Source organism: Monodon monoceros, unplaced genomic scaffold (genome assembly GCF_005190385.1).
Source record: "Monodon monoceros isolate NGI ecotype Baffin Bay Population unplaced genomic scaffold, NGI_Narwhal_1 Super_Scaffold_18, whole genome shotgun sequence".
Lineage (NCBI taxonomy): Eukaryota > Metazoa > Chordata > Mammalia > Artiodactyla > Monodontidae > Monodon > Monodon monoceros.
In genome coordinates this window covers 72,988,726-73,010,971 of record NW_021703774.1, presented here as the reverse complement: position 1 = coordinate 73,010,971, position 22,246 = coordinate 72,988,726, and the positions used below count along the sequence as shown (strand labels likewise).

General features: G+C 44.0%; 1 protein-coding gene across 4 annotated transcripts; it reads left to right on the top strand.

Moving 5' to 3' along the window:
- The first annotated feature begins 79 nt into the window (after window positions 1-79).
- PRUNE1 (prune exopolyphosphatase 1) lies at window positions 80-22,094 on the top strand. 4 transcript variants are annotated; one of them, XM_029231305.1, is made up of 8 exons: window positions 80-265; window positions 7,273-7,365; window positions 7,916-8,118; window positions 9,754-9,938; window positions 10,672-10,830; window positions 12,138-12,232; window positions 14,367-14,525; window positions 20,230-22,094. In XM_029231305.1, the coding sequence occupies exons 1-8, from the start codon at window positions 227-229 to the stop codon at window positions 20,656-20,658; spliced, it is 1,362 nt and encodes a 453-aa protein (XP_029087138.1). In that variant the 5' UTR covers window positions 80-226; the 3' UTR covers window positions 20,659-22,094. The 4 variants fall into 4 exon arrangements, with proteins under 4 accessions (XP_029087138.1, XP_029087140.1, XP_029087139.1 ...); XM_029231306.1 differs by lacking the exon at window positions 80-265 and adding an exon at window positions 1,832-2,432 and having other exon boundaries at window positions 20,230-22,055; XM_029231307.1 differs by lacking the exon at window positions 14,367-14,525 and having other exon boundaries at window positions 104-265; window positions 20,230-22,055.
- Window positions 22,095-22,246: the final 152 nt, after the last annotated feature.

Below are 22,246 nucleotides of genomic sequence, written 5' to 3'. Positions count from 1 at the left end.
GTGAGTCCCTGGGCGCAGAACTCGGCCGCCGCCGCTGGGGGCGGGGCGACGTCGGACTCCCGGGGCCCTTGCTTACGCACTTCCTCCCGGGGTCGGGGCCGAGTCGCGGTGTGGTGGGTTCGAGTCCCACCTCCCGACTCGTCTCAAGCCCCTGAACCCGGGGCGGGGCTCATTCGCCAGTTAACCTCTCCGCGGCGAGGGGCAGTGGCACACCTTGAGCTTCACCATGGAGGACTATCTGCAGGGTTGTCGAGTTGCTCTGCAGGTAACGGACCCCTGTCTGTGATCGTAAGGAATGGATCCTGGGGTCCCGGAAGGACAAAGATGTGGGACCTGGGGAGCCCCGAGGGTCTATGTGGAGGGAACGCGGAATTGTGGGGTGGGGGCTTGGGATCTGATCAGGCTTGGGGCCTGAGGAGTGAGGAACGAGAACCTATCCCTTGAGAGTGGGAATGCTGCTCAGTCACCCCACTCCTGAGCTGGGGGCTCCTGCCTTTGGGGTCTGCCCGAGAGCGGGGAGGCGGAAATGTGGGTCTGGGTCCTGCCGCTGAGCCGCTGCTCGCAGTTTCTGGGTCAGTTCCGTCAAAAGGATCGGAGCTGTGCCTGCCGCGACGTGTGTTTGTTCCTTTCTCCCCGCCCCTCTTTCAGTTCTCCGCTCACGAGGCCTCCCGGGCCCACTGGCCTCCAGGTGAACCCCGCGGGTACGAGGGAAGCTGCGCCCACGGCTTTGTTGCCTCTGAACGGCGGTTTCTGTCTGGCGGGCCTAATTCATTCTGAATTAAAAGTGGTGGTAGCAGGCATGTCTGTTGACTACAACCTGCATTCCTTTGCCTCCAGTTTTCTTCATTGGCCTTAACACACACAAATTACATAAAAATCCACGGCCTGGACTGGATAAGCACAAAGTGTGTTTGGCATCAAAACTATAAGCATGACTCCTGAATGCTTTGTGGCTTATTTTTGGTACTCCCTGAGCGAGTTGGAATCTCCCAGCCTTGCTGACTGGTCATGCAGCCTTAAGCCGCTATCCCCAGTTAGCAGCAAAAAGCTGGCCAGAGAGAGGCTCCAGGAGGCCACCTGGCCCCCCCCTACTTCAAGTTACACTGCCCCTGGAGAAACCTAGACAGATGGTTGACTTTGTTTCCTTTTTAAATATCTTAAACTCTACAAACTCCCCTGGGTGATAAGATTCTGGTCTTTAACAAATCCTAAAAGTCACCGAATTCCTCCTGCAGACTCAGCTGCTGTCGTAAATGAATACCCTCACCTGAAGAATAGGAGTGAAGTTCAATTTTAACACCAATTACACCAAATTTTTCCTTGTGAAATACAAATTTGGGGAAAGTTGTTTTAATGCATAAGGCAATTTGGGACCAATTCATTTTGGTTACCTCTGATTTCCACCACAGGAAACTCATTGGAGGACTAATATAGAGTCTTTGTGGCACATTCCAAGGGCCAAGAAGTTGGATTTTGTTTCCCCCCGATAACCCAAATGACCAGTCTGTTTTCCACCATTTGGTAGAGTCCTTGAACCTGAAACCTCACCAAATAGCATTTCATTGCATGCATCTAGACTACAGCATCTGAGTATATCTTCCTCAGGAATATGAAGCTGAAAAATACTGGATTTTTTCAGTATTACTGATATCCTGACCTTTGTCTGTCTGCATTCATCCCCCAAGGAGCAAGATCTATATCTTCCTTTTTCCAAACTTGTGAACTTGTGAAGGTGAGGTCATATCTTAGCGCTCTTATCACACAACCTGGCCGGGGCCAGGAGAAATGAGAAAATTAGACTCTAGCAATGTTAGTGGGTGAACTGGTGGCAGGACATACAGGTGGACACCAACAATTTAGATTGCTTTTAATTATAGAAGTAGTAAATGTACATAGGGAAAACTGTTAATACAAAAAGGATATGAAATTAGAAAAAGAAAAAGATCCTTTTTCTTCTCCCTATCCAATTCCCCAGAGGCCACACTGTCGTTTCTTGTGTAAAGAAAGACATGATTTAGACAGAGGCACTATTAAGTTTGAGTGTTGCTATTAAACCACATATAACTTTTAGGAAATTGTGAATGCTTGCCTTTTACACAAGACAAACAGCTGATAACCCAGCCACCTCTCCTGCTGATACCATATTTTCAGCATTTGATACCAGAGAAATTTTCTACAGTCTCTGCCACAATGATAGTAGGTTGTTCCATTTAAAAGAAATCCTGTTTGGGGTTCCCTGGTGGCGCAGTGGTTGAGAGTCCGCCTGCCGATGCAGGAGACACGGGTTCGTGCCCCGGTCCAGGAAGATCCCACATGCCGAGGAGCAGCTGGGCCCACGAGCCATGGCCGCTGAGCCTGCCGCTGAGCCTCCTCCTCGTACCGCAAAGAAAAAAAAAAAAAGAAATCCTGTTTAAGTTAATGTCCTATTCATGGTGAGTCATCTTTCACTTTTAGTGGGGAAAAAAAAATCTTTCCTTCAGGGTGGGGCTGCATTCAAGTTTAGGTGTTCATCCAGAAGCTTTGGATAATCTGTGTTGTCTGCACTTCTCAGGAATGAGGCAGGAATCAGGAGTGGCTGACTATCCTTAGAAATTTGCAGTCCTTGCATCAGTATCAGTCAGTCCCATTTTCCCTGCTGGGAAGGCTTCTCTGTCTCTGGCTCCTTGTCTCCTTTTTTCATTTCTCCCTCATTAACTAATTTGTAGAGTAGGCATCAGACCGTATGCAGCCTTGGAAGGGAAGTAGTTGACTTTGCCAGCCCTGAAACCCATCCCCTCTCCCCCCCAACTCCATGTTGAGGCTGCAAAGAACATCAGGATACAGTCATTTCAGCTAGTGGGTTTTTGTTTTTTGGGTTGTTTTGTTTTGTTTTGGCTGCGTAGCGTCTTTGTTGCTGCGTGCGGGCTTTCTCTAGTTGTGAGCGGGAGCTGTGCGGGCTTCTCATTGCAGTGGCTTCTCTTGTTGTGAAGCACGGGCTCTAGGTGCACAGGCTTCAGTAGTTGTGGCACGCAAGCTCAGTAGTTGTGGCTCGCGGGCTCTAGAGCGCAGGCTCAGTAGTTGTGGCGCATGAGCTTAGTTGCTCCGCGGCATGTGGGACCTTGTTCGAGCCGCACCAGGGCTCGAACCCGTGTCCCCTGCATTGGTAGGCGGCTTCTTAACCACTGCGCCACCAGGGAAGGCCTAGGTTTTTTTAAAGAAGAAAAAAAGTTTATATCTACTAGTGGCTCTCAGATTGTATTTCTTCCATTGGCAGCTCAGGTTTCCTCATGCTCTAAGTATAGCTATATTTGCCCTGAACTCTTCCTCTGATGGTCAGAAAACTGAGGCTTGTGCTTTCAGCTAGTGGGGGATGGGGTGGGGGATAAGAGTTAACATGTTTTTCCTAAACAAAGAGGAGAATGGTACCTTGTAAGTTAGGCATCCATATACCCGACTTGCCCAGGACAGTTAGTTTATTGAGACATAATCATTAATTGCACCCCTTTTCATTCTCAAAAGTGTACTGGTTTGGGCTTCCCAGGTGGCGCAATGGTTGAGAGTCCGCCTGCCGATGCAGGGGACACGGGTTTGTGCCCCGGTCCGGGAAGATCCCACATGCCGCGGAGCGGCTAGGCCCGTGAACCATGGCCGCTGAGCCTGTGCGTCCGGAGCCTGTGCTCCGCAACGGGAGAGGCCACAACAGTGAGAGGCCCGCTTATCACAAAAAGAAAAAAAAAAGTGTACTGGTTTGAACAACAAAGTATATAGTCACCTAACTTGTATGCTACGTTAAGGATTTGTGATACATGCCCATGAAAAGATAGCGAGTTCCTTAAGGTAGTAGTTAAGTTCTGTATGAGAATCCCAAGTGCCAGAAGCTGGAAGTGCAGGGGAAGGGACTGCTGTGGCCCGGGTGCAGGGAAGGCTTCACAGAGAGAAGGGGCTTGCGGTTGGGCTTGACTGGACAGCAAGGGCTAGAGAAAGGAGAAGACGGAAGGGAGCTCATCTGTACTACTACAGAGTAGGCTCTTGTGTGCGATCTCATTTAATCCTCATAACAACTTCATGAAATTGGTTACAGTAGTCTCCTTATTTTTATATGAGGAAAAAGAGGCTTAGAGAGGCCAAAGTCCCACAACAAGAAACAGAGCTGAGATTCAGCTCCAGTCTGTGGTCTTTTCAAATGGCAGTTCTGCTGATTTCAGACAGAGAAGAGCAAATAGTGCAAAGGACAGCGCTGGGAATGTGCACATCATGTATTGTGGGTGGCGAATGGACCAGTCATGGTGGGGTAGTGGTGGGTGCTGACAGGGGAAAGGAATGCCACCACCTCCCTTGGTTGTTCCTGTTCCAAGATCGGCTGAAAGTCCCAGAGTATTCCTTTTGTGTTAGCTCCTTTTGTTTGCTGTCTGAGCTTGACTGAGCACAAGGGGTTAGTCATTCACCTTCCTCTGGGGGTCATTTCTCCTCCCCTCAGAGCCATGAAGTTGCATTTGGTCCCTACTTTCTGCTTTTCTGCTTAATCTTCTCTTGGTGCTGGGGATCTGACTGATCCTGATTCGGCTGCCACTTGGAATGAAACAGCACTAACATGAGTTTTGGAAAGATTCTCCGAGGGCCTCTTCAAGCCCAGCAATAGGCCTCTCCCCCTTGCTCTGCCTTTTCTCTGTTCCTCTTCCCTTTATTCTCCAGAGTCAGGGCCATATGGCCTCTCATGTTTGTATAGTTCCCTCTCTAGAGAACATGGTGCCCTCCCTTACTGCTTCACTGATCAAGTTATCTCAGCAGCCAGTTATCTCAAGTGCTTTGTTGCCACTTTGGTCCACAGCCATCTGGGCAGTTCTTGGTATCTAGGAAACAGAGGGGCCTTCTCTGGTATCAGGAGGACGAATTGCAAGTCAGAGGAGTTAATATAGGCCTTGGGTCTTGGGTACAGAATTCTCATATTGTGTTGGCAAAGAGTTTAATATTGAAAAGAATCTTCCCACTCCCATGCTGTTCAGTATGAATGGGTCTTGGCTGCCACCCTCTTGAAATAGGCTTAGAGAAATGGGCACAGGGGAGAACCCAAGGGCAGACTTTCCCCAGAGGCCCTTTGCCCAAAACCTTGACAGATAACCTCTGTCTTTTGTCCTTCTCTCTAGGGATGGGAGTAGGAGATGGAGAAGAGGGTGGTTTAAAAATAAAAACCTTTCTAGTTACGAGATAGGACAATTTATGCCACCAGAAGTCTTCTAAAATTGTCCCTTTCTGGCTTTGGCTTTCTGGGCAAGTGAGGGGAGTGGGTAACAGCCAATACAAGGAAGATGATTCTAGGTTCTCTTTTTTCCTAAAGTTACATTACTTGATAAACTGTTCCTTGTTATGTTTTATTCCTCTGAACACCTTTCCCACTTTTCTAAACTCTTCTATCTAGCAAATCTTCCCTGATTGAAGAAGCCAGAGTGGATTTTCACCTTTCTGGAACCCAGTAGTTCTCACCTGGGGGTGATTTTGCCCCGCAGGGAATATTTGGCAAAGTCTGGAGACATTTTTGATTGTCATGACTGGAGGTGCTGCTGGCATCTAGTGGGTGGAGTTTGGGGGATGCTGCCAAACACCCTGCAATGCACAGGACGGCAGCCCAGTGCTGAAATCAAGAAACTAGTGTGTTGCTTTTGTCTCTCTTATTCCTTCCTCTCTTTCAGAAGTAGGCTGAGATAGAAAGTCAAAAGTAAACTGGTAAGATAGAATCCTTGTGCCTAAGCTGAGCCATGGACTGTATAGTCTCATTCCACCTGGCCAAATGCTTCTACTTGGAATGAAATAATAATTCTTACAGTGCCTACCCCTTGGGTTGTTTTGAGGATTAAATGACCAGCTAATGCATGTAAAAATATTAGAACAGTACATGGGGGACTTCCCTGGTGGTGCAGTGGTTAAGAATCCGCCTGGCAATGCAGGGGACACAGGTTCAATCCCTGGTCTGGGAAGACCCCACATGCCGCAGAGCAGCAAAGCCTGTGCACCACAACTACTGAGCCTGCGTTCTAGAGCCCGTGAGCCACAACTACTGAGCCCATGCGCCTACAGCCCGTGCTCCACAACAAGAGAAGCCACCACAATGAGAAGCCCAAGCACCACAATGAAGAGTAGCCCCCACTCGCCGCAACTAGAGGAAGCCCTCACACAGCAACAAAGACCCAACACAGCCAAAAAAAAATTTTTTTAATACATGGCACACTCAATAGATATTTTGAAACAAAACCCCTCTCTTTGCTATTGTGGGCACCTTTAGGTGTTTTTGTTGTTGTTGTTGTTGTTGTTGTTGTTGTTTTGCGGTATACGGGCCTCTCACTGCTGTGGCCTCTCCCGTCATGGAGCACAGGCTCCGGACGCACAGGCCCAGCGGCCGTGGCCCACGGGCCCAGCCGCCCCGCGGCACATGGGACCCTCCCGGACCGGGGCACAAACCCCCATCCGCTGCATCAGCAGGCGGACTCGCAACCACTGCGCCACCAGGGAAGCCCAACACCTTTAGGTTTTAATGAATTTTATTTAAAATTCTGGTAGGGAGATGCAAGGGAACAAGATTAATAATAACGACAGATATGCCTCCCTCCTCAGAGTTCTTATCAGCAGAAACTTTTCAAAGCTTTAAAAATAAAAGTTCCAGCAGCAGCAGCAACTGTTCTTGCTTTAATCTGAACCTGCTGGGGAAAGTGTCTGTTTCTTGTGTGTGAGAGTGTTGTTTATATCTGGTTATGGTTGAAGCTCCTCTGGGTAGGGGGAGTTTTCATGGACTAGATATCTAAATAATGAACTAGATCTTATTTTTACCTTTATTTTCAAAGTCTGTTCACCTATTCTCGTGATTTAGAAATGCAAGGATTCTTTTCCCTATTTTAAAAATGGGAAAAAAGTACAAACCAGGGTTGATATGGTTTGAATACATCAGCTACCCCAGATGCTTTACTTTTGACTTCTCCTCAAGTGCCCAGAGAAGCATAAGAATCAGAGAATGATTTACTGCTGTTCTTCTGAAAGTTAACATTCAAGGAGACAGTGTAGTAGAGAGGAAGGAGCACTTTTCCACTAACTATAGATATGTGTGGAATGCTTAAAGCTTAGCTAAAACACTTATGCCCTCTTAACTAATATCCTTATCCATGAACTGAGGACCCATAAGACTATATGACCTACCTCCTCGGTGAAGATCAGTGAGAGGATGTGTGTGCAGCCCTACATGAGAATAAGGTAACCAGAAATGGATGGAGATGCTTTTGTTAATTTCCCACTCTCCTGCCTCTCTAGGAGTCCCGACCCATACATGTTGTGCTGGGAAATGAAGCCTGTGACTTGGACTCCATGGTGTCAGCTCTCGCCCTGGCTTTTTATCTGGCAAAGGTGAGTACCTAGGAACAGAGTGCCTTAAAATGAAAAGATTTGGATTCAAGACCCAGCTCTGCTACTTAACAGCATTTAGCCTTGGGTAAGTCAGATCTCCTAACTTTGCTGAGTCTCCTGTCACCAACTATAAAATCTGAAATGATAATATTTTGCAGTGTTGCTGTGAGGATCAAATGAACAAATGTATTTTGAAGAATTTGTAAACTATAAAGCAATATTCAAACAGTTAACTATTGAATTCCTTATGGGTATCAGTGGTCTGTGTATGTTCCTCATGCCCATGTCAGCTCTGGAGGACTGATATTGCCTTCTCTCCAGCATCTAGAAGTAGGTCTTTTCCGTGAGTTGTCTTGTTGACCTTCATGCTATTGCCAAGAAGGAGAGAGGGGAAGGGTCATCCTTTTATTTTGATAAGACTGGGTAACTGCGGCTTTGAGGAAGGCAGTGACTTACCCAAGATCATGTCTCCCTTGGTCCCAATAGTCTTGTGACTTTTCCTATCCTATTACAGAACATAGCCATACCTTCTTTTCACTTTCCTCTCTAGACAACTGAGGCTGAAGAAGTCTTTGTGCCAGTTTTAAATATAAAACGTTCTGAGCTACCTCTACGAGGTGACAATGTCTTCTTCCTTCAGAAGACTCACATTCCAGAGTCCCTCTTGATTTTCCGGGATGAGATTGACCTCCATGCATTGCAGCAGGCTGGCCAGCTCACCCTCATCCTTGTTGACCATCATGTCTTACCCAAGTAAGTGGAAGAAAGTTAAGCTGATACTTACCATGTGCCATGGGCTGTGATGAGTAAGGTTTTTAAAGAGTAGAAGAAAGAATGTTTTCTCATAGGATCTCACAGGCTAAGCATAGTTGATGGGTGATATCAGATATAGAAAGACAATAAAAAAATATTGTCGGTTCTCTAGTTATACAAGTAATAAAAAGAAATAGAAACACGGACAGTTCAAACTAAAGGATAACTCAGAAATATTGTAAATCTACCTTTGGTATCATTGTTTTAAGATTTCATGGCAGATTTATTACAATAGAAACCTTTGAATAATGGTTACAACGGCATTTTTAACTTTAAAAAGTTAGCAACATCATTTCCTCCATAAAGCAATATTTCTTTAATGCTATTTAACAAACATACACACCTATAATAATCCCATCCCTAATTTAGGACTGGAAAAAAAACTGCCAACAAAGCAATACGAGTACAAGACCTTCCCAAGTGTGTCTAGCTCCTGCTAATAGTAATATGAATATTTTTTCCTTAAGCACACTGGTTATAGCAGGACATTGACAGAGGACAGCCTAAGGGTACTAATCCAGCTATCCACTCACTCATTAATAAACTTCTATTTAGAGGACGAAGGTGAGGTAGAATCTCTGTCCTCAAGAAGTTGTCAGTCAGAGGAGGGAACTAGGTAAACAGGTCATTGTAATGGGTGTTAGAGGTAAGTGGTGACCGTCACTCTAGGGGACAGTAGTTACATGAAGGATGGAGCGGTTAAATATGCAAGAGGGGAGTAGAGAGGAGTGTCAGGAAAGGTTTCCTAATGGAGTTGATCCTTGATCTCAGTCTTGAAAGACTAGGTATTTGCTTGGTGAATGAGGAGTTGAGGTAGTTAGCAAAACGCAGGCAGGTATGAAATAGCATGGTGAGTTGGGAGAACTGAGATTTGTTCTGCATAACTGGAACATAAAATATGAGGGAGGAGTAGGACATAAAAACGATAAGACTAGAGAGGTAGGCAGGGGCCAGATCATGGAGATCTTGTAGGCCTTGCCAAGGAGATTAGACTTTATTTTGAACAGTGGGGAACTATTGTTAATTCTATTTATTCCAGATCCTAGCAGAACCAAATTTGCATTTTTCAAATGCTCTTTCAGGTAGTCTTATAGAGGACAGTTTCGGAGGGCACTGGAAGCAGGTGTTTGGTTAAGGAACTATTGGAGTAGTTCAGATGAGAGAGATTGAGGGCCAAGAATAAGGCAGTAGCAGGGGGTTGGAAAGGAGGGAATGGATGGGAATTGAGCCAGAAGCCACAGGTGACCTGCATGAAATTTGGATATTAAGTGAATTGAGGGAACAGGAGAGATTTAGATGTTGGGTGTCCAGGTGTCAACTGGAAAGACAACCCTAAAGGATATCAAATATGTGGGTGAGATACTGGTAGCAGATACTTCGTCAAATTCACCTATACGGTGTTTAAAGATGGCTTTAGTTATAATATTTAAGAGAAGAACTGAGAGGAGTGAGACAGAGGTAGAAGTGATCAAAGGTCTAAGTGTCTGCCTATGATGTCTGTTTTCTTCATGAGTGAGGTGCCCCTACCTATCTTTCTTTCTCTTTTCCCCCACACCTCCCCCATTTCCCACACAGAAGTGACGCAGCCTTAGAGGAGGCAGTAGCAGAGGTGCTAGACCATCGGCCCATCGATCAGAAACACTGCCCTCCCTGCCATGTTTCAGTTGAGCTGGTGGGGTCCTGCGCTACCCTGGTGGCCGAGAGAATCCTGCAGGGGGCACCAGAGATCTTGGACAGGCAAACTGCAGCCCTTCTTCATGGTGAGGGTGGCTTGGGGGTTGGGACCTGATTAGATCCTTTATTCCCATGCCAGAGAAGGGAAAGTGGAGAAGTCTAGACTCTTCCAGCCTGACCACACCCTCTCAAAGCCATTTAGTAGGTATGAAGGAGGGGATTCTTTCAGGGGGCAATTAGGCATTAAAAAGGCTGTGGGATACTTTGTCCTTTGAAGGCCTGTGGAATACTTTGTTGGAGAAAGCAGAAAGGAAGCACAGAACAACAGACCTAGAAGCTGCCTATTAGTAGCATTGTATAATGGAAAGAGGACTAGCCAAAGAAGCAGGAAATGAATTCTAATACCATTTCTGCCCAGGAAGTAGTTATATGACCTTGAGCAAATCTCTTAACCTTTTTTGTTCTTATTTTCTCCATTTGTAAAAAAAAAAAAAAGAGAGAGAATTGGATTAGACTATCTCTTCTAACTGGAATTTGGCCTGTGGAAGAGAGATCATCTCTCTCTGACTAGGTTTCAAAATCTCTAAGAATTGAGATATTTACACTTCCTTTCTACCTTTTCCCCATTTCCCTGACTACATTTTAGTTTGGATTTGGGATGTCTTACTCAGGACATTGTCCCAGTTTGTTTTGTCTTCAGTGAGTTGCCGTACAGTCTCCTTTGGTATTGTGTCCATTTGGTTTGAGGGTTATGTGTGTTCTAGTTGTCAGGAATGGAGGGCCACAGGATTTGAGTTCTGCCATCGTCCTTCTCTGCAGGAGCAATCATCCTGGACTGTGTGAACATGGACCCTAAAATTGGAAAGGCAACCCTAAAGGACAACCAATATGTGGAGAATCTAGAGGCCCTCTTCCCAAATCTGCCCAAGAGAAATGATATCTTTGATTCTCTGCAAAAGGCAAAGTTTGATGTATCAGGTATGAAATGTTAAACTGGTGGACAAAAGCCTTGTTCATTATGTTCTTGAATACCGTCAAAACAATTTCAGAGCGTGCATAATGATTTAAGCTTTATACCAGAAAGAAGCTAGGTAGTGTGTGAGTCTGATCATGAATTAATCAGTCATTTACTGGATTGTTCTATCCTGGCTATTGGGTGGATGAGAAGGAATATATTAAGAGTCTCAGAGGTTTCTAGTCTAATTAGAGAATATAGACATATAAATAAAGTATGCTGAGGGAATACAGTCATCCCTTGGTATCTGCAGGGAATTGGTTCCAGTATCCCCCACAGATACCAAAATCCTCGGATACTCAAGTCCCTTACGTAAAATGGCATAGTATAATGAATACAGTCGGCCCTCCTTATCCGCAAATGTGAAGCCCGTGGTACAGAGGGCCAACTCTACTGAATTATCAGAGTGAGATCTGGATAAATGGTTAGGGAAGCAGAAGAAACATTTAGGGTGAATATACAAAGGACGAAGGAAGAGAACGAAAAAACTTCCATGATTTGTTACCCAGCTACCGCCTGTTGACGTTAAATAAAAAGAAAGAGGGCTTCCCTGGTGGCGCAGTGGTTGAGAGTCCGCCTGCCGATACAGGGGACACGGGTTCGTGCCCCGGTCTGGGAAGATCCCACATGCCGCAGAGCCGCTGGGCCCGTGAGCCACGGCCGCTGAGCCTGAGCGTCCAGAGCCTGTGCTTCACGTCGGGAGAGGCCACAACAGTGAGAGGCCCGCATACCGCAAAAAAAAAGAAAGAGAGGTCCCACTTGTACTTTTAGAAAAGTAAAACAACACAGAATGGGGAAAATCAGGAGTAAAAGCCTCTCTTCTTCCATTTACCCTTCTCCCCAGAGTCCCTTGCTCTAAAGGTACCTATTGTGACCCAGTAAGCGAAAGTAATTTTTTATTTAGAATAAATTTCTATTGGGACTTCCCTGGTGGTTCAGTGGGTAAGACTCCGTGCTCCCAATGCAGGAGGCCCGGGTTCGATCCCTGGTCGGGGAACTAGATCCCACATGCATGCCACAATGAAGATCCTGCATGCCACAACTAAGACCCGGTGCAGCCAAAATAAATAAATAAATATTATTTTAAGTGAATAAATAAATTTCTATTATATAATTACATCCTGAGTTACTAGCCCTGTTCATTGCCCCAAAGAGAGGCTGTGTTTTTCCTCTTCCTTGACCTGTCTTGGTGTCTTCACCTTCCTGGTCTTGGGACCCTGGGTTCTCTTGGTTCTCTTGTTTCACCCTTAGTCTCACATCCGCTTTCTAGGACTGACCACAGAGCAGATGCTGAGAAAGGACCAGAAGACCATCTCCAGACAAGGCACCAAGGTGGCCATTAGTGCAATATATATGGATTTGGAGGTAAGAGCAAGATGTAGGTGTGGGTGGGAGAGAAAACCTTTAGTTTTGTATGTAACCTTGCCCCTCACGCCTGGCTCACCTCCAAAATGTATCTTATCCCTCCTTTTCTCCATCTCTACTCCACAGTCCATTGTCTCTCACTGCACTACTGTAATGGCCCCCATGCTGGTTTCCCTGCCTCCACTTTTGACCCCTGCAAACTGTTCTCCCCACAGCAGCCAGAGTGATCTCTTTAAGACATGTCAGATCCAGGGGAGTAACCTGGTGGTCTAGTGGTTAGGACTCAGCGCTTTCACTGCTGTGGCCTGGGTTCAGTCCCTGGTCGGGGAACTGAGATTAAAAAAAAAAAAGATATGTCAGATCCTATTGGCCCCCTCCCTTTACTGCCTTTTCATTGTACTTCTAATAAAATCTAAAGGCCTTACAGTGGTTTATAGGGCCCTCCTTTATCAGGCCTTTGTCCTTTTCTCTGACTTCTTCATTCCAGCCCCATTCCTACACTCACAGTACTGTAGCCACCCCAGTTTTCTTTCTGTTTTTCAGAACCATTAAGTTTACTCTTAGCTCTCAACTCAGAGCCTTTGCACTCCTTTTGCAGAGCTGGCTCCTTCTTTTCATTCAGGACTTAGCTCAGGTGTCTTCTCTTTCAGGAGGTTTTTCCTGACCACCCTAACTAAAGTAATATCCTCCATGCTCAAAAATCTCTAAATATTACTTTTTTTTTTGTACATGCAGCTTGTGGGATCTTAGTTCCCTGACCAGGGATTGAACCTAGGCACCCTGCAGTGGAAGTATGGAGTCCTAACCACTGGACTGCCAGGGAATTCCCATTTTGTTTTCTTCATAGCACTTAGCACACTGAAATAATCATGTTTCATGGTTTCCTTGTTTACTGTCTGTATTCCTCTGCTAGTTTATCAGCTCCACCAGAGCAGAGACCCTATTTCTTTTGTTTCTGCTGTATCTCCAGCACCTTTGACAATGCCTGGCGCATAGTGGATGCTCAATGAATTTTGTCAAATGGGTGAAGGAATATAACTCTGATAGTGGTATTTTAATACCTGGCTCCATATCTTATTGGTTTAAATCATTCATCTGATCTGAACATGTACTCTCATAGACTGCACAGCTTTCTCCTAAATAACATGTAAAAATTTTTACTAAATAATTAACTGAAACAGAATAGCATGGCCTCTTCCCTTGCTACTTATAACCTAGTTTTGTAACCAAACATAAGAACACAAAAGGCTTGCCAGAGTACCATAATCATAGTACAAATTGACACATTAGAAATGCTAAGGATAAAGAAAAGCCCTGATCTAAAGCAGCTGGTGGTATTATTCATTGGAGGAAATACTGCGTGAGATTTTGGAGAAGAATATAGATAGATAGACAAAGAATGAAGAGCCAAGGATGGAGTTGTCATGTGTCTGTACTTATTTGTATGCGCCATTGTTCTGCTTTAGAATAAAAATATCCTCAAGGCAAAGACCTTGCTTGATTGATTGTAAGAGCAGGATAGCCTTGGACATACCAGGCACATTACGTACGTTACCTTTTTTTTTTTTTTTTTTGCATTACGCGGGCCTCTCTCTGTTGTGGCCTCTCCCGTTGCTCCGGACGTGCAGGCCCAGCGGCCATGGCTCACGGGCCCAGCTGCTCCGCGGCATGTGGGATCTTCCCGGACCGGGGCACGAACCCGTGTCTCCTGCATCAGCAGGCGGACTCTCAACCACTGCCCCACCAGGGAAGCCCCATTATCATTTTTTAATTCTTAAAACAATCAAGTTTGGTAAATGATTTATCCTCATTTTACAGATGAGGAAACTTAAGTCCAGGGATCCTTGATCATATAGCTGATAGGTAACACAGCTGATTTTCAAACCAATTCTGTCTGAACCCAAAGCCTCATTCTGTGAGGCTCATAGAATGGCCTCATAGAAAGGCTCATTCTCCTCATTCTATATATTGCCTTCCAGCACATAAATAGCACAGAGTAAACATTAGATACCTTTTTTATGGAGTACAAGTCCCAGGTTAACATGCAAAGAAACCCTTCATAAGCATCTTCTGTTGAGGGTGATAATGAGGATCCAGCGGCAGCCCTCATCCCTGTCCATTTCTTCTGTTTTAGGCCTTTCTGCAGAGGTCTGGCCTCATTGCAGATCTCCATGCCTTCTGCCAGGCTCACAGCTATGATGCCCTGGTCGCCATGACTATCTTTTTCAACACTTGCAATGAGCCAGTGCGGCAGTTGGCAGTTTTCTGTCCCCACACAGCACTCCGAGTGACGGTGAGTCCCTGTCCCTTCTCCAGCCTGAGGACCCTACAGAGTTCTGCCTGTACGCACTGTCCTGTGCTATAAAGACCTCTCCTTCATTCTTGTATTTATCCAGAGGTCCTTGATCTGTTTCCAGAATCGCCACTACCTGCTTTTTTCCATTCTCTCTATGTGTGAATATCCTTAATCATACTCTTGTTGAGAAAGGGAGATTCCAAAGAGAATTAGAGACACAATTCCTACTTAGAAGAAATTGAAATCAGGTTAAAAGGACATGTTATAAATCTGGAGTTAAAACTAGATTCTTGGTTTAAGCATTAATTCCTCACCCCTGAAAATCAATTCCTTTCTTTTTACCTTATTGCCTTGAAAATTGGAAACAGATGAGAAACCTTTTCTACTACTTAAGCAGTTTGTGCTAACTCTGTAGAGAAGTGGTCTAGGAGCAGGTTTGGTTTTTTTCCCTGATCTTCCATTTAGCCACCTTTCCCACCTCCTCCCCTTTCTTTTCCTCTGTTGGTTACTGATAAGCCCAGGGAAGAATTTAAAAGTGGACTTAAGGCAGTCCAGGGATTCTTCAGATTTCTTAACAGCGAGGACTGCTGAAGACTGGTCTGAATACAGCTGGATAATCTTTTTTGTGCATGAAAGGCATGTCTGCCCCTTCCCACCTCTCTTTGTCTTTATCTTCTCCTCCAGGAAGCAAATGTAATTTCATTCAGTGGAAAGTAGTTTGGCATTGTGGAAAGAACTACAGCCTTTAAAGGCAGATATACAGGCTTTTCTGTCCCAGATTTGCCACTTACTTGCTCTTTGACCAAAGGCAAGTCAGTTGACTTCTGATTCTGTAAATGTCATATTACCACCTACTAATTAGTGTGATGTAATCATTAAACATAATATTATATGTAAGGTTCATTGCTGGGCACAATGCTCTCTTACTAATCATGTCATGAAGGAAAGGGTGCTTTGACCATACGAAGTACCTCTCCCCACCTTCCTAAATCTCCCCTCCTTCTCCCTGCCATGGTCCCTCTGGAACTCTGTAGGTATCTGATAACTCTACCATTGCCCAGGCTGCCTCTGTGCTGGAAAGTGGTAGTCCTCTTTTCACGGTCTGCCCTACCATTTCCTCTCTTCCTCCTGTGTTAGAAATAGTATAATATAGTAATTTAGAACACCAGCTCTGATGACAGACCTGAGTTCAAGTATCAGCTTTGTTTCATTCAAACTTGACCTTTGGCGACACATAGTAATCAAACTGACAACAATTAAAGACAAAGAAAAACTATTAAATGCAACAAGGGAAAAATGACAAATAACATACAAGGGAACTCCCATAAGCTTAACAGCTGATTTCTCAGCAGAAACTCCACAAGCCACAAGGGAGTGGCACGATGTATTTAAAATGATGAAAGGGAAGAACCTACAACCAAGATTACTCTATCCGGCAAGGATCTCATTCAGATTTGATGGAGAAATCAAAAGCTTTACAGACAAGCAAAAGCTAAGAGAATTCAGCACCACCAAACCAGCTCTACAACAAATGCCAAAGTAATTTCTCTAAGTGGGAAACACAAGAGAAGAAAAGGACCTACAGAAACAAACCCAAAACAATTAAGAAAATGGTAATAGAAACATACATATAGATAATTACCTTAAATGTGAATGGATTAAATGCTCCAACCAAAAGACACAGGCTCGCTGAATTGATACAAAAACAAGACCCATATATATGCTGTCTACAAGAGACCCATTTCAGACCTAGGGACACATACAGACTGAAAGTGAGGGCATGGAAAAAAGATACTCCATGCAAATGGAAATCAAAGGAAAGCTGGAATAGCAATACTCATATCAGATAAAATAGACTTTAAAATAAAGACTGTTACAAGAGACAAGGAAGGACACTACATAATGATCAAGGGATCAATCTAAGACGAAGATATAACAATTATAAATATATATGCACCCGACATAGGAGCACCTAAATACATAAGGCAAATGCTAACAGCTATAAAAGAGAAAATCTACAGTAACACAATAATAGTGGGCGACTTCAACACCTTCCTTACACCAATGGACAGATCATCCAGACAGAAAATTAATAAGGGGGCTGCCCTGGTGGCGCAGTGGTTGAGAGTCCGCCTGCCGATGCAGGGGACACGGGTTCGTGCCCCAGTCTGGGAAGATACCACATGCCGCGGAGCGGCTGGGCCCGTGAGCCATGGCCACTGAGCCTGCGCGTCCAGAGCCTCTGCTCCGCAATGGGAGAGGCCACAACAGTGAGAGGCCCGCGTACAGCAAAAAAAAAAAAAGAAAGAAAGAAAATTAATAAGGAAACACAGCTTTAAATGACACAATAGACCAGATAGATTTAATTGATATTTATAGGACATTCCATCCGAAAACAGCAAGATTACACTTTCTTCTCAAGTGCACACAGAACATTCTCCAGGATAGATCACACCTTGGGTTACAAATCAAGCCTCAGTAAATTTAAGAAAATTGAAATCATATCAAGCATCTTTTCTGACCACAACACTATGACATTAGAAATAAGTTACAGGGAAAAAAACGTAAAAAACACAAACACATGGAGGCTTAACAATACGTTACTAAATAACCAAGAGATCACTGAAGAAATCAAGGAGGAAATCAAAAAATACCTAGAGACAAATGACAATGAAAACATGACGATCCAAAACCTGTGGGATGCAGCAAAAGCAGTTCTAAGAGGGAAGTTTATAGCAATACAATCCTACCTCAAGAAACAAGAAAAATCTCAAGTAAACAATCTAAACTTACACATAAAGGAGAGAAAGAAGAACAAACAAAACCCAAAGTTAGTAGAAGGAAAGAAAAAGATCAGAGCAGAAATAAATGAAATAGAAACAAAGAAAACAGTAGCAAAGGTCAATAAAACTAAAAGCTGGTTCTTTGAGAAAATAAACAAAATTGATAAGCCTTTAGCCAGACTCATCAAGAAAAAGAGGGAGAGGACTCAATAAAATTAGAAATGAGGGACTTCCCTGGTGGAGCAGTGGTTAAGAATCCACCTGCCATAAATGCCCATCGACAGACAAATGGATAAAGAAGATGTGGTACATATATACAATGGAATATTGCTCAGCCATAAAAAGGAATGAAATCGGGTCATTTGTAGAGACGTAGGTGCATCTGGAGACTGTCATACAGAGTGAAGTAAGTCAGAAAGAGAAAAACAAATATTGTATATTAACGCACATATGTGGAACCTAGAAAATGGTACAGATGAACTGGTTTGCAGAGCAGAAATTGAGACACAGAAGTAGAGAAAAAACGTGTGGACACCAAGGGGGGAAAGCAGTGGGGGGTGGGAGTTGTGATGTGGTGAATTGGGAAATTGGGATCAACATGTATACACTGATGTGTATAAAATGGATGACTAATAAGAAAAAATAAAAAAAGAATCCATCTGCCAGTGCAGGGTTTGATCCCTGCTCCGGGAAGATCCCACATGCCACAGAGCAGCTAAGCCCGTGCACCACAACTGCTGAGCCTGTGCTCTAGAGGCCACAAGCCACAACTACTGAACCCATGTGCCACAACTACTGAAGCCAACATGCCTAGAGCCTGTGCTCTGCAACAAGAGAAGCCACCACAATGAGAAGCCCGTGCACCACAACGAAGAGTAGCCCCCACATGCCACAACTAGAGAAAGCCCACATGCAGCAATGAAGACCCAACACAGCCAAAAGACAATATGGTACTGGCACAAAAACAAATATAGATCAACGGAACAGGATAGAAATCCCAGAGATAAACCTGAGCACTTACGGTCAACTAATCTATGACAAAGGGGGCACAGATATACAATGGAGAAAAGACAGTCTCTTCAATAAGTGGTGCTGGGAAAACTGGACAGCTACATGTAAAACAATGAAATTAGAACACTTCCTAGCACGATACACAAAAATAAACTCCAAATGTATTAAAGACCTGAATGTAAGACTGGACACTATAAAACTCTTAGAGTAAAACATAGGAAAAACACTCTTATACATAAATCACAGCAAGATCTTTTTTGACCCACCTCCTAGAGTAATGGAAATAAAAACAAAAATAAAGAAATAGGACCTAATGAAACTTAAAAGCTTTTGCACAGCAAAGGAAACTATAAACAAGATGAAAAGACAGCCCTCAGAATGGGAGAAAATATTTGCAAACGAATCAATGGACAAAGGATTAATCTCCAAAATATATAAACAGCTCATGCAGCTCAATATTTAAAAAAACAACCAACCCAATCCAAAAATGGGCAGAAGACCTAAATAGACATTTCTCCAAAGAAGACATACAGATGGCCAAGAGGCACATGAAAAGCTGCTCGACATCACTAATCGTTAGAGAAATGCAAATCAAAACTACAATGAGGTATCACCTCACACCGGTTAGAATGGGCATCATCAGAAAATCTACAAACAACAAATGCTGGAGAGGGTGTGGAGAAAAGGTAACCCTCCTACACTGTTGGTAGGAATGTAAATTGATACAGCCACTATGGAGAACAGTATGGAGGTTCCTTAAAAAACTAAAAATAGAACTACCATATGACCCAGCAATCCCACTACTGGGCATATACCCAGAGAAAAACATAATTCAAAAAGACACATGAACCCCAATGTTCATTGCAGCACTATTTACAATAGCCAGGTCATGGAAGCAACCTAAATGTCCATCGACAGATGAATGGATACAGAAGATGTGATACATATATACAATGGAATATTACTCAGCCATAAAAAGGAACAAAACTGGGTCATTTGTAGAGACGTGGATGGACCTAGAGACTGTCATACAGAGTGAAGTAAGTCAGAAAGAGAAAAACAAATATCGTATGTTAACACATATGTGTAATCTAGAAAAATGGTACAGATGAACTGGTTTGCAAGGCAGAAATAGAGACACAGATGTAGAGAACAAACGTATGGACACCAACGGGGGACAGCAGGGGCGGGGTGGTGGTGGGATGAATTGGGAGATTGGGATTGACATATATACACTAATATGTATAAAATAGATAATTAATAAGAACCTGCTGTATAAAAAATAAATAAAATTTAAAAAAGAAACAAAAAAAACTTGACCTCGGCAAGTTACCTAATCTAAGCCTCAGTTTCCCTACCTGTAAATGAGGGTAACAGTAATACCAACCTGTAAGGTAGTTGTGAGGATTAAATGAGGAAATTAATATTTGAAAATGGCCAGACGTGGCACAATGCTTGGCATACTTCCCACCCCAACTTGATCTATTTATTCTTTCTGCCTGTATTCTTCTTCTGACCTCAGTATAGTAGATGCTTGTCCCATCTCAGCTAAGGATAGAGTTCAAGTTTTTGAGCACAGGAATACCCTTGCAAATAACAATATTCGAGGAGGTGGGAGTCCCAGGTTCTGGTTCAGACTCTACCATCATCTACATTCAAGGCACTTAATCTCTCTGGGCTTTGGTTTACTTATGAATAAAATGGAATATATCATCTCAAATGTTTCTTCTGTTTCTAAAATACTGTGTGTATTAGTTGATGTGCCTTTGTTGCAAGCAATAAAACAACCCTAGATGACTTAATTAAAAAAATATATTTTTTATCCTCTATAAGAGAAGTCTCTTAGAAGTCTCAGCTTTTTGCTTCATCACCTTATATACCACTTCCCCATCTTGTCTCCTTTTTAGGTCTGTGGAGTCCTGGAACGCTCCCATTCTCCGTCCCTGAAGCTGACCCCTGCCCCAAGCATCCACCCTAACCTCCAAACCTATCTTCAAGGCAACACCCAGGTCTCTCGAAAGAAACTTCTGCCTCTGCTCCAGGAAGCCCTGTCAGCATATTTTGACTCCACGAACATCCCTTCAGGACAGCCTGAGACAGAGGGTGTGTCCAGGGAGCAGGTAGACAAGGAATTGGACAGGGCAGGTAACTCCCTGATTCCTGGACTGAGTCAAGATGAGGAGGAGCCTCCACTGCCTCCCACACCCATGAACAGCCTGGTGGATGAGTGCCCTCTGGATCAGGGGCTGCCGAAATTCTCAGCCGAGGTCATCTTTGAGAAATGTAGTCAGATCTCACTGTCAGAATCTACCACTGCCTCCCGGTCCAAGAAATGACTGTTGGGAGGGGAGGGGGAAGTGAAAGAGGTTGCTTGAACCACCCTGAATGCATGTTTTGAGATGTTTCAGCAATTTTGTCTTCATTGTTCCAGGATCTGGTATACTGTTCTCATAAACCTAGGAGGAGAAAGAAGTAAAAGAAAGCTGAGCTGGCATTCTCCCTTTTTCCCACAATCTCTACCAATCAAACAAATTTTATTATTTAATTTAACTCCTTAAATCTGCACTGACTCTCCTCTATTTCATTTGCCAGGGTCATGATGTGATAACATACACAGTTCCAGCAGAGTGGCACAGAAAGAATGTGTACCCCAAAAGTGCCCTAAGTCAGGCTTTTTAACAGAACCAGTATTTCTTATGGAACCAAACATTCATTGTCTCCAGTGTTCATTTATTCTCTTATTAATTCAAGTATTTATTGAACACAATACCTACTTTTAGCTTCTTCCAGTTTTTAGCCTTTAGTTGATTTTCACCTCCATGACTCCTCTTTCTGCCCCCAATTAGGTGATGGTGTCTCATTCCCAGTTTGCTAAATTTCTACTCTGAGCTTATTGTGACTGTTTCGGGATTGTTTGGGAGCAGATTGGAGGCCATTATCTTCTGTCCTGATCAGCTGGCCTGACTCTCAGTTTCTCTGGATCCCTCTGACTCAGAGCCACAGGGACCCTGAAGAGACCCAGAAGACCCCCCTGGTTCTTGAGAGTTCAGGAGACACCTGGGAAAGCCTTAAGACCTCATGGGCACTCTTCGCAAAAGACAGTAGAACTACAATGAGACCCCTGGCTCTGTCGATTTCTTATCCATCTGATTTTCTCCTTGGGCATAGTAGAAGGAAACACGGAGTTCATACCGACTGCCATCAACTGTGTGTCTTTTGTCCAGACACTCACTCCTCTAGATCTCATTTCCCCGTCTGCAAAACTGATGTTCCCTGGTTTCTGTGATCTGCCTGTTGCCACACCGTCCTTTCTTGCCTCTGCTTCTCTGGTTTTTTGTTTGTTTCTTTTTCCCTGGGAGTGCTCAGGGTCACTGAATTGTCTGTTTATTTGTGATTGTACCAAGGTACTCAGCCTCATGTAGCATGTACAGGGGTATGATTCATACCATAGTGACCCAGCAAAGAGCTCCCTTCCACTGACTTGTTCTGCATGTGTATAGTCTCCCTTTTCTCTTCAGACCAACCTGTTCCCCCTTTTCCTACCCCACAGCTCTGCTCCCTGTAAGTTTTCAACAGTTTTGCTGAACAGTGGGGTATGTGATGGTTTTGGCATGATGTCTTCATATGAGGGAAACTGACTTCACTTTGAGGGGATGTTTGTAGCCATTGGAAGGTAAAAAGTGGCGTGATTACTGAACCAAAGGAATTTATGTTTTGTAACTTGGGTACTTTTATTTTGCATTTTGTTAAAGTATTAAATACTTTTTTCCTGTTTGGGGCCTTATTGTCTCTTTTTACAACTATAATCAGGCCTTTCCCTCTGATAATTGTTTTAACCTTCTCAAGATTCATTTCCCTTCTTTCTGCTGTACATACTGTCTTCCTTCTGTTGACTCTTTTTGGGAATAAGGAGCAACAGTCTTA